Below are 12277 nucleotides of genomic sequence, written 5' to 3'. Positions count from 1 at the left end.
GCCTTCCCAAACTGTTGCCACAAAGTTGAAAGAACAGAATCATCTAGAATATCATTGTATGCTGTAGCATTAAAATGTCCCTTCACTGGAACTAAGGGGCCTAGCCCGAACCATGAATAACAGCCCCAGACCATTATTCTTTCTCCACCAAACTTTACAGTTGGCACTATGCAGTCGGGCAGATAGCATTCTTCTGGTATCCGCCAAACCCAGATTTGTCCGTTGGACTGCCAGATGACAAAGCATGATTCATCACTCCAGAGAACGCGTTTCCACTGCTCCCTAGTCCAAAGACGGCGAGCTTTACACCATCCAAACGCTTGGTATTGCGCATGGTGATCCTATTGCGCATGGTGATCCTAGGTATTGCGCATGTGCGTCTACTTGCCCATGGAAACCCATTTCATGAAGCTCCCGACGAACAGTTATTGCACTGCCGTTTTTTCCAGAGGAAGTTTGGAACTCGGAAATGAGTGGTGATTTTTACAGGTTACGCGTTTAAGAACTCGGCGGTCCAGTTCTGTGCGCTTGTGTGGCTGAGCCGTTGTTGCGCCAAGGCGTTTCCACTTCACAATAACAGGACTTAAAGTTGACTAGGGCAGCTCTAGCAGGGCAGAAATCTGACGAACTGACTTGTTGGAAAAGTGGCATCCTATGACGGTCCATGTTGAAAGTCACTGAGCTCTTCAGTGTGGCCATTCTACTGCCAATGTACGTCTATGGAGATGTCATGGCTGTGTGTTCAAATTTATACACCGGTCAGCACCGGCTCGGTCTGAAATAGCTAAATCCACTAATTTGAAGGCCTCCACATACTATGTGTGTGTGGCGTCCATATGCATGTGTGTGTGTGTATGGTTAGAGTCCAGTGAGTGTACATCGAGCCTGTGCAAGGGGGTCAATTTCAAATAGTCCAGTGGCCATTTGATTAACTGTTCAGCAGTCTTATGGCTTGGGGGTAGAAGCGTTAAGGAGCCTTTTAGTCTCAGACTTGGCGCTCCGGTACCGCTTGCCGTGCCGTAGCAGAGAAAACAGTATGACTTGGGTGGCTGGAGTCTTTGATCCATTTTTAGGGACTTCCTCTTACACCACCTGGAATAGAGGTCCTGGATGGCAGGAAGCTCAGCCCCAGTGATGTACTGGATGCAGAGTGGTGTTGTGCTGTTATAGCTTGCTACAAGGGGTGTAAACCTCTAATAAAAACAGTATTGTTCTTTTGTGGATGCTAAATGGGATTATAGTTCAGTATTTATGCAAATTTGCATCAGTCTCTGCATTTTGGCCGTGTGTATGGATGACAGTGTGAATATGCTGACATGTCGTGTGTTTACAAGAGTAACGAACCTTGTTGATGGGGATGGTGAATAACGGCTCCTCTTGGGCAACCATGCTCTCTTGACTGTGGTAACAGATAAGACTTGTCCCTTTGAGGACACCGTAGATGTCAGTCCAGCACTCAGGCTCCTTCTCAAGCTGATCATGAGAATAGTAGGAATGAATATAACGATGCTTTTGACTAAACTAGAGTGCATTCGGAAAGTATTCAGACCCTTTGACTTTTTCACATTTTGTTACGTTACAGCATTATTCGAAAACGTATTTTTGCAAATGTCAAAATGTTTTAAAAACATACCTTATTTACATAAGAATTCAGACCCTTTGCTATGAGACTAGATATTGAGCTCAGTTGCATCCTGTTTCCATTGCTCATCCTTGAGGTGTTTCTACAACTTGATTGGAGTCCATCTGTGGTAAATTCAATTGATTGGACATGATTTGGAAAGGCACACACCTGTCTATATAAGGTCCCACAGTTCACAGTGCATGTCAGAGCAAAAACCAAGCCATGAGGTCGAAGGAATTGTCCGTAGAGCTCCAGGAAAGGATTGTGTGGAGGCACAAATCTGGGTGAGGGTACCAAAACATTTCTGCAGCACTGAAGTTCCCCATCACTCTTAAATGGAAGTCTGGAACCTCTGTGGAGATGGGAGAACCTTCAGGTAGAAAAACCATCTCTGCAGCACTCCACCAATCAGGCCTTTATAGTAGAGTTGCCAGATGGAAGCCACTCCTAAGTAAAAGGTACATGACAGCCCATAACAACCCACTTGGAGTTCGCCAAAAGGCACCTAAAGGACTCAGACCATGAGAACCAAAAAAAAAAAAGATCTGGTCCGATGAAACCAAGATTGAACTCTTTGGCCTGAATGTCAAGCGTCACGTCTAGAGGAAACCTGGTACCACCCCTACAGCGAAGCCCGATGGTGGCAGCATCATGCTGTGGGTATGCTTTTCAGTGGCAGGGACTGGAAGACTAGTCAGGATCGAGGGAAAGATGAATGGAGCAATTTACATTGAGATCCTTGATGGATCTCAAACTGGGGTGTAGGTTCACCATCCAACAGGAAAACGACACTAAGCACAAAGCCAAGACAATGCAGGAGTGGCTTCGGGACAAGTCTCTGAATGTCCTTGAGTGGCCCAGCCAGAGTTTGGACTTGAACCCAATCAAAGATCTCTGGAGACCTGAAAATATCTGTGCAGCGACGCTCCCCATCAAACCTGACAGCTTGAGAGGATCTGCAGAAAAGAATGGGAGAAACTCCCCAAATACAGGTGAGCCAAGCTTTTAGCGTCATACCCAAGAAGACTCAAGGCTGTAGTCACTGCCAAAGATGCTTCAACAAAGTACTGAGTAAAGAGTCTGAATACTTATGTAAATGTGATATTTAAGTTATATGCATTTACCAAAAAAAATGTTTAAAACTATTTTTATTTTGTCATTACGGCGTATTCTGCGTAGATTGATGAGAGAAAAAAATTGATTGAATCCATTTTCAGAAATAAGTCTGTAACGTAAAACAAAACGTGGAAAAAGTCACGGTGACTGAATACTTTCCGAAGGCACCGTCATTACGACTCTAATGATCATACTAAAACTGAGAATGATTAAACAAATGATGCAAATGATGATGGTGGGTGTGATACTAAGGGCGATGACAAAGAGTGAACTCACCTTGATCCTGCCGCTGATAACCTGCTGGGTCATACAGAGAGGCTGGGCGGCCAGACGGCAACACACACTGCCATAGAGAGGCAGCCAGAATGCACTGTCCTCTGGAACAATGTTGCTTGATGAGTTTGTTGCTTTTGCTATTCAAGGACAGTAAACAGCCAAAAGAGAGAGGAGTTGCCACTCACCTGTGGCTGATATGGACAGGTCATGTGTTCTGAAGCTGTCCTGAACATGTGCTATTGTCAGTGTGGTGTGGGCCAGAAGGTGAAACTTTGGCCCCCTGCAAACAGAAACACACAATCAACAGTTAGTCGGAATGTACAGCGTATGCATATTTGACGACTTGTGTGGCCAGTTTAAGTTGACATTATGTGCATCGCCGTTGCATTTGATTCCAGTTGTGTGTGTGTGTCATGTGTGTGCAAGCTGTTACATCAACACTCACTCTGTACAGAGAGCAGGCAGCAGAGGTGGTGGAGACCCTCCTCCTCCATCACATCCCTCTACGTTGGGTATGGTACCACAGGCTGCAGACTCTAGAGCTGCCCTGATCCTCCTCCCAGAGGTGCAGCCGAGGGAGCTGCTGAGGCGGTTATGTCTCCTGGGTCCTAGTGCCCCTGGGCCCGGAGAGAAGTCCTCCACCACACAGGTACTGTATAGCTCCACACGGAGCTCAAAGCACGGGCTCGCCTCCTTACTGGATCATATACAATAACCAACACACGCACACAGATGAATATAGCAACAAATATCAACAAAGAAACATGGACACAATGAAATACAGAATTACACAAACATAATTAAACTGAAGAGGACAGAAGCTCTCTATACGTTTCTAAGCAAATGTTAAAACCACAGACAAAATGCTACATGACCTGCACTAATAGTGTCATATAAATGAAGGAGACAAAATGAGAGCAACTCCACTTGCAATATGATGGTGTCCTCGAAGCAGATGTCAGTCAAAGTCCGGTCCGCCATCACCAGGTCTGTGTCATAGATCTCTCTGCCACACTGGAGCAGACAGAACACAGCACAGTGATGCAGCTCTGAAAGAGAGCGAGAGAGAGAGCGAGAGAGAGAGAGAAGAGCAAGATGGAATAGAATAGAGTGGGAGATGGAGAGGATGGAGTTTTAGAGAAAAGAAGATGGGCAGAAAGAGAACAGGACAGAGATGGCGGAAAAATAGAGAGAACGTAGTAGGTTAAATAAGAGTCCAATAACTACACCTTCACAGGATTAACCGGTGTGACCTCTAAATCTGACCTGATTTCAGATGTAGCTCTGAGAGGAGCCACGATAATACAAGTGTTTTTAGAAACAAACAGGAGGCGGTTAATTGACTGTGCTTACCCCACATGCACGAGTCATAATCTGCATGGATTAGCCACGTAACTGGTTTAGACAAGATTATAGATTGAGACCTTAGAATTACTCCATCAATGGAATGTATGTACTCAGGCCAAGCTGGTAGTGGTGGGAGAGATATGGCTCAAAATAAACTCTGATGAACTGATGACGTACCGGCCGCGTGCACTTAAATAAAAACAAATAGCCAATAGAGACTCCAATCTCTCGATATGCGCCACCTGCATTCTATTCTGACCAAAGGGTTTCCAGTGGCTGTTCCATTCAATTCAAACATTATTGTTCGGAGCTGGATGCTATCAAGTGCTCTTACTGTCCAATGTTGTTACTGGATGAGAGATGTTCAGGGCCGATGTTCAGGAGCGCCGATTTAATCCCCCAAAATTGGTGCGTTTCCGGGCATTGCCACATGATGCGTCGTCATGACAGGGTTAGTGACAGCGCCATTTAAGGTTATGTGGGACTCACCTCCTTTGCTCTTGAAGTACTCCGAGTCTTTCCACATGAGTGGGATACGCAGGTCTGGAGTGGAAGAGGAAGAGCAGAATGGGTGGATTGAGGGTCAGCGAGAGAGAGAGAGAGAGAGAGAGAGAATGAGACATTTCTGTAAGATATAGTACTCCGACCCGTATCTGTTGGTCAAATCAAAATCAAATCACATTTTATTGTCACATACACATGGTTAGCAGATGTTATTGCGAGAGTAGCGAAGCTTATGCTTCTACTGTAGATCTGACAATGCAGCAGTATCTAACAGGTCATATCTAACAATTCCACAACAAACCCTAATACACATAATATATTAAAGGAATGGGATGAGAATATATAAGTATAAAATATATGGATGAGCAGTGACAGAGCGGCTAAGATGCAATAGATAGTGAAGAATAGATAGTGAAGGATACAGTATACAGTATATACATAGGAGATGAGTAATGTGAGACATGTAAACATTCTTAAAGAGGCATTATTAAAGTGACTAGTATTCCATTTATTAAAGTGGCCAATGATATCAAGTCAGAAGATTGGCAGCCACCTCTCTGTGCTAGTGATGGCTGATGAGAAACAGTTTTTCAATCTCTCTGTCCCAGCTTTGAAGCACCTGTACTGACCTTCCCTTCTGGATGGAAGCAGGGTGAACAGGCAGTGGCTCAGGTGGTTGTTGTCCTTGATTATCTTTTTTGCCTTCCTGTGACATCGGGTGCTGTAGGTGTCCTGGAGGGAAGGTAGTTTGTCCCCGGTGATGTGTTATGCAGACCGCACCACCCTCTGGAGAGCCCTGCGGTCGTGGGCGGTGCAGTTGCCGTACCAGGTGATGATACAGCCCGACAGGGTGCTCTCAATTGTGCACCTGTAAAAGTTAGTGAGGGTTTTCGGTGACAAGCCACATTTTTTCAGCTTCCTGAGGTTGAAGAGGCACTGTTGCACCTTCACCACACTGTCTGTGCGAGTGGACCATGTCAATTTGTCGGTGCTGTGTCCTGAAGTACACGATCATCTCCTTTGTTTTGCTGACATTGAATGTGAGGTTATTTTCCTGGCACACACTGAGGGCCCTCACTTCCTCCTTCCTCGTTGTTGGTAATCGAGCCTACCACTGTAGTGTCGTCAGCAAACTTGATAATTGAGTTGGGGGCATGCATGGCCACCCAGTCGTGGGTAAACAGGGAGTACAGGAGAGGGCTGAGAATGCACCCTTGTGGAACACCAGTGTTAAGGATGTTGTTTCCTACCTTCACCACCTGGGGGAGGACCGTCAGGAAGTCCAGGACCCAGTTGCACAGGGCGGGGCGAAGACCCAGGGTCTCAAGCTTAATGATGAAATTGGAGGGTACTATAGTGTTGAATGCTGAGCTGTAGTCAATAAACAGCATTCTTAGATAGGTATTCCTCTTGTCCAGATGGAATAGGGCAGTGTGATGGCGATTGCATCGTCTGTGACCCTATTGGGGCGGTAAGCAAATTGAATTGGGTCTAGGGTAGAGTGGAGGTGATATGATCCTTGACTAGTCTCTCAAAGCACTTCATGATGACAGAAGTGAGTGCAATGGGGCGATAGCTATTTAGTTAAGTTACCTTAGCTTTCTTGGAAACAGGAACAATGGTGGCCATCTTGAGGCATGTGGGGACAGCAAACTGGGATAGGGATTGATTGAATATTTCCGTAAACACACCAGCCAGCTGGTCTGCGCATGCTTCTGAGGACACGGTTAGGGATGCCATCTGGGCCAGCAATCTTGCGAGGGTTAACACATTTAAATGTTTTCCTCACGTCGGCCACGGAGATGGAGAGCCCACAGTCTTTGGTAGCGGGCTGTGTCGGTGGCACTGTATTGTCCTGCAAACGCACAAAGAAGTTTAATATGTCTGGGAGCAAGACGTCGATGTCCGTGACGGGGCTGGTTTTTCTTGTTGTAATCCACATACAGTTGAAGTCTGGGTTGGAGCGAGCGGTCGCATCCACACTTCGCTCTGCAGGTAGTATAACTTTTTCATTACATTTCATTATAGCACAACGGTTTGATTTGTCTAAATCTTAGCAATTTCTTCTTAGCTAGCTACATAGCCGTCTTTGTATCAACGATAATTGCGTAATTATCGTATTTCGCCGTCCTAACGTAGTCTTCACTAGCCAGCTAGCTAACGTCCACTGATTAGCTGCACTGGAGAAACTATTACACTCAACTGAACGACTTGATTAGTGTAGTGTTAGCTAGCTACATAGCTGTCTTTGCGGTCTTCGTATCCAAGATAATTTGTGTAGTTTAGAGTGTGTAGTCTTAAGAGTGATTATCTTAATTTACCGAGGTTAGCTAGCCAGCTATTTGTCGTCCTTAACGTAGGAGACTCTGCTAGCTAGCCAACAGCTAGCCAACAGCTAGCCAACAGCTAGCCAACAGCTAGCCAACAGCTAGCCAACAGCTAGCCAACAGTTAGCCAACAGTTAGCCAACAGTTAGCCAACAGTTAGCCAACAGTTAGCCAACAGTTAGCCAACGTCTTCTGAATAGACTCAACAACCCGGTCGCATTCACAGGTAGTATCACATTTTCATTTTATTTCATTACAGTATAACGGTTTGATCTGTTTGATCGTAGCTAGCTACATAGCTAGCTACATAGCCGTCTTTGTATCAAAGATAATTGTGTAGTCTAGAGCGATTTTCTAGGTTAGCTAGCCAGCTATTGTCGTTCTTTTAACGCAACGTAACGTAAACAACACTACTAGATAGCCAGCTAGCCCCCGAATAGCAGCACTGTCGAAACTATTACACTCAACGGAACGACTTGATTAGTGTAGTGTCAACAACGCACCCACTGCCAGCTAGCCTACTTCAGCAGTACTGTATCATTTTAATCATTTTAGTCAATAAGATTCTTGCTACGTAAGCTTAACTTTCTGAACATTCGAGACGTGTAGTCCACTTGTCATTCCAATCTCCTTTGCATTAGCGTAGCCTCTTCTGTAGCCTGTCAACTATGTGTCTGTCTATCCCTGTTCTCTCCTCTCTGCACAGACCATACAAACGCTCCACACCGCGTGGCCTCGGCCACCCTAATCTGGTGGTCCCAGCGCGCACGACCCACGTGGAGTTCCAGGTCTCCGGTAGCCTCTGGAACTGCCGATCTGCGGCCAACAAGGCAGAGTTCATCTCAGCCTATGCCTCCCTCCAGTCCCTCGACTTCTTGGCACTGACGGAAACATGGATCACCACAGACAACACTGCTACTCCTACTGCTCTCTCTTCGTCCGCACACGTGTTCTCGCACACCCCGAGAGCTTCTGGTCAGCGGGGTGGTGGCACCGGGATCCTCATCTCTCCCAAGTGGTCATTCTCTCTTTCTCCCCTTACCCATCTGTCTATCGCCTCCTTTGAATTCCATGCTGTCACAGTTACCAGCCCTTTCAAGCTTAACATCCTTATCATTTATCGCCCTCCAGGTTCCCTCGGAGAGTTCATCAATGAGCTTGATGCCTTGATAAGCTCCTTTCCTGAGGACGGCTCACCTCTCACAGTTCTGGGCGACTTTAACCTCCCCACGTCTACCTTTGACTCATTCCTCTCTGCCTCCTTTCCACTCCTCTCCTCTTTTGACCTCACCCTCTCACCTTCCCCCCCTACTCACAAGGCAGGCAATACGCTCGACCTCATCTTTACTAGATGCTGTTCTTCCACTAACCTCATTGCAACTCCCCTCCAAGTCTCCGACCACTACCTTGTATCCTTTTCCCTCTCGCTCTCATCCAACACCTCACACACTGCCCCTACTCGGATGGTATCGCGCCGTCCCAACCTTCGCTCTCTCTCCCCCGCTACTCTCTCCTCTTCCATCCTATCATCTCTTCCCTCTGCTCAAACCTTCTCCAACCTATCTCCTGATTCTGCCTCCTCAACCCTCCTCTCCTCCCTCTCTGCATCCTTTGACTCTCTATGTCCCCTATCCTCCAGGCCGGCTCGGTCCTCCCCTCCCGCTCCATGGCTCGATGACTCATTGCGAGCTCACAGAACAGGGCTCCGGGCAGCCAAGCGGAAATGGAGGAAAACTCGCCTCCCTGTGGACCTGGCATCCTTTCACTCCCTCCTCTCTACATTTTCCTCCTCTGTCTCTGCTGCTAAAGCCACTTTCTACCACTCTAAATTCCAATCATCTGCCTCTAACCCTAGGAAGCTCTTTGCCACCTTCTCCTCCCTCCTGAATCCTCCTCCCCCTCCAACCCCTCCTCCCTCTCTGCAGATGACTTCGTCAACCATTTTGAAAAGAAGGTCGACGACATCCGATCCTCGTTTACTAAGTCAAACGACACCGCTGGTTCTGCTCACACTGCCCTACCCTGTGCTCTGACCTCTTTCTCCCCTCTCTCTCCAGTTGAAATCTCGCGTCTTGTGATGGCCGGCCGCCCAACAACCTGCCCGCTTGACCCTATCCCCTCCTCTCTTCTCCAGACCATTTCCGGAGACCTTCTCCCTTACCTCACCCCGCTCATCAACTCATCCCTGACCGCTGGCTACGTCCCTTCCGTCTTCAACAGAGCGAGAGTTTCACCCCTTCTGAAAAAACCTACACTCGATCCCTCCGATGTCAACAACTACAGACCAGTATCCCTTCTTTCTTTTCTCTCCAAAACTCTTGAACGTGCCGTCCTTGGCCAGCTCTCCCGCTATCTCTCTCTGAATGACCTTCTTGATCCAAATCAGTCAGGTTTCAAGACTAGTCATTCAACTGAGACTGCTCTCCTCTGTATCACGGAGGCGCTCCGCACGGCTAAAGCTAACTCCCTCTCCTCTGCTCTCATCCTTCTAGATCTATCGGCTGCCTTCGATACTGTGAACCATCAGATCCTCCTCTCCACCCTCTCCGAGTTGGGCATCTCCGGCGCGGCCCACGCTTGGATTGCGTCCTACCTGACAGGTCGCTCCTACCAGGTGGCGTGGCGAGAATCTGTCTCCTCACCACGCACTCTCACCACTGGTGTCCCCCAGGGCTCTGTTCTAGGCCCTCTCCTATTCTCGCTATACACCAAGTCACTTGGCTCTGTCATAACCTCACATGGTCTCTCCTATCATTGCTATGCAGACGACACACAATTAATCTTCTCCTTTCCCCCTTCTGATGACCAGGTGGCGAATCGCATCTCTGCATGTCTGGCAGACATATCAGTGTGGATGACGGATCACCACCTCAAGCTGAACCTCGGCAAGACGGAGCTGCTCTTCCTCCCGGGGAAGGACTGCCCGTTCCATGATCTCGCCATCACGGTTGACAACTCCATTGTGTCCTCCTCCCAGAGCGCTAAGAACCTTGGCGTGATCCTGGACAACACCCTGTTGTTCTCAACCAACATCAAGGCGGTGGCCCGTTCCTGTAGGATCATGCTCTACAACATCCGCAGAGTATGACCCTGCCTCACACAGGAAGCGGCGCAGGTCCTAATCCAGGCACTTGTCATCTCCCGTCTGGATTACTGCAACTCGCTGTTGGCTGGGCTCCCTGCCTGTGCCATTAAACCCCTTCAACTCATCCAGAACGCCGCAGCCTGTCTGGTGTTCAACCTTCCCAAGTTCTCTCACGTCACCCCGCTCCTCCGTTCTCTCCACTGGCTTCCAGTTGAAGCTCGCATCCGCTACAAGACCATGGTGCTTGCCTACGGAGCTGTGAGGGGAACGGCACCTCAGTACCTCCAGGCTCTGATCAGGCCCTACACCCAAACAAGGGCACTGCGTTCATCCACCTCTGGCCTGCTCGCCTCCCTACCACTGAGGAAGTACAGCTCCCGCTCAGCCCAGTCAAAACTGTTCGCTGCTCTGGCCCCCCAATGGTGGAACAAACTCCCTCACGACGCCAGGACAGCGGAGTCAATCACCACCTTCCGGAGACACCTGAAACCCCACCTCTTTAAGGAATACCTAGGATAGGATAAGTAATCCCTCTCAACCCCCCTTTAAGATTTAGATGCACTATTGTAAAGTGACTGTTCCACTCGATGTCATAAGGTGAATGCAACAATTTGTAAGTCGCTCTGGATAAGAGCGTCTGCTAAATGACTTAAATGTAATGTAAGTCGGAAATTTACACACACTTAGAGTCAATAAAACTTGTTTTTTCAACTACTCCACAAATATCTTGTTAACAAACTCTAGTTTTGGCAAGTCGGTTAGGACATCTACTTTGTGGACCGTCATGTCGTCAGGAAACGTAATGCCACGCAGTCTTGGTGAACAGGGAGTACAGGAGGGGACTAAGCAAGCATCTACTTTGTGCATGACAAGTCATTTTTCCAACAATTGTTTACAGACAGATTATTTCACTTATAGTTCACTGTTTCACAATTCCAGTGGGCCAGAAGTTTACATACACTAAGTTGACGGTGCCTTTAAACAGCTTGGAAAATTCCAGAAAATGATGTTATAGCTTTAGAAGCTGCTGCTAGGCTAATTGACATCATTTGAATCAATTGGAGGTGTACCTGTGGATGCCTACCTTCAAACTCAGTGCCTCTTTGCTTGACATGGGAAAATCAAAAGAAATCAGCCAAGACCTCAGGAAAACAATTGTAGACTTCCACAAGTCTGGTTCATCCTTGGTTGCAATTTCCAAACGCCTGAAGGTACCACATTCATCTGTACATACAATAGTACGCAAGTATAAAGACCATGGGACCACGCAGCCGTCGCTTAGTCTCATAGAGATGAACATACTTTGGTGCGAAAAGTGCAAATCAATCCCAGAACAACAGCAAAGGACCTTGTGAAGATGCTGTAGGAAACAGGTACAAAAGTATCTATATCCACAGTAAAACTACTCCTATATATGAACATAACCTGAAAGGCCACTCAGCAAGGAATAAGCCACTGCTCCAAAACCACCATAAAAATAACCAGACTACAATTTGCAACTGCACATGGGGACAAAGATCATACTTTTTGGAGAAATGTCCTCTGGTCTGATGAAACAAAAATAGAACTGTTTGGCCATAATGACCATCGTTATGTTTGGAGGAAAAAGGGAGAGGCTTGCAAGCCAAAGAACAACATCCCAACCGTGAAGCACGGGGGTGGCAGCATCATGTTGTGGGGGTGTTTTGCTGCAGGAGGGACTGGTGCATTTCACAGAATAGATGGCATCATGAGGGACGAAAATTATGTGGATATATTAAAGCAATAGCTATAGACATCAGTCAGGAAGTTAAAGCTTGGTCACAAATAAGTCTTCCAAATGGTCAATGACCCCAAGCATACTTCCAAAGTTGTGGCAAAATGGCTTAAGGACAACAAAATTCAGATTTTGGGGTGGCCATCACAAAGCCCTGACCTCAATCCTATAGAACATGTGTGGGCAGAACTGAAAAAGCGTGTGCGAGCATGGAGGCCTACAAACCTGACTCAGTTACACCA

At 47.2% G+C, this 12277-nt stretch overlaps 1 protein-coding gene across 6 annotated transcripts in view; it reads right to left on the bottom strand.

Moving 5' to 3' along the window:
- The window catches only part of LOC124006989 (rhotekin-like), a 78422-nt gene that overhangs the window by 54861 nt on the left and 11284 nt on the right, over positions 1 to 12277 (bottom strand). For all 6 annotated transcript variants that reach the window (XR_006833855.1, XR_006833854.1, XM_046317213.1 and 3 more), the window contains exons 4-9: positions 4853 to 4906; positions 3948 to 4065; positions 3462 to 3713; positions 3202 to 3296; positions 3017 to 3117; positions 1345 to 1473 (exon numbers count right to left, since the gene is read on the bottom strand). Coding sequence is in view for 4 of the 6 variants with exons in the window: in XM_046317213.1 (XP_046173169.1) it covers positions 1345 to 1473; positions 3017 to 3117; positions 3202 to 3296; positions 3462 to 3713; positions 3948 to 4065; positions 4853 to 4906 (749 nt within the window). In the remaining 2 variants the exon portion in view is untranslated. The remainder of the gene's footprint in view (positions 1 to 1344; positions 1474 to 3016; positions 3118 to 3201; positions 3297 to 3461; positions 3714 to 3947; positions 4066 to 4852; positions 4907 to 12277) is intronic.

This window comes from Oncorhynchus gorbuscha, linkage group LG20 (assembly GCF_021184085.1).
Source record: "Oncorhynchus gorbuscha isolate QuinsamMale2020 ecotype Even-year linkage group LG20, OgorEven_v1.0, whole genome shotgun sequence".
In the NCBI taxonomy this organism is placed as follows: domain Eukaryota; kingdom Metazoa; phylum Chordata; class Actinopteri; order Salmoniformes; family Salmonidae; genus Oncorhynchus; species Oncorhynchus gorbuscha.
Note: the sequence above shows the minus strand (reverse complement) of the source record. Positions and strands in the feature narration are given on the sequence as shown.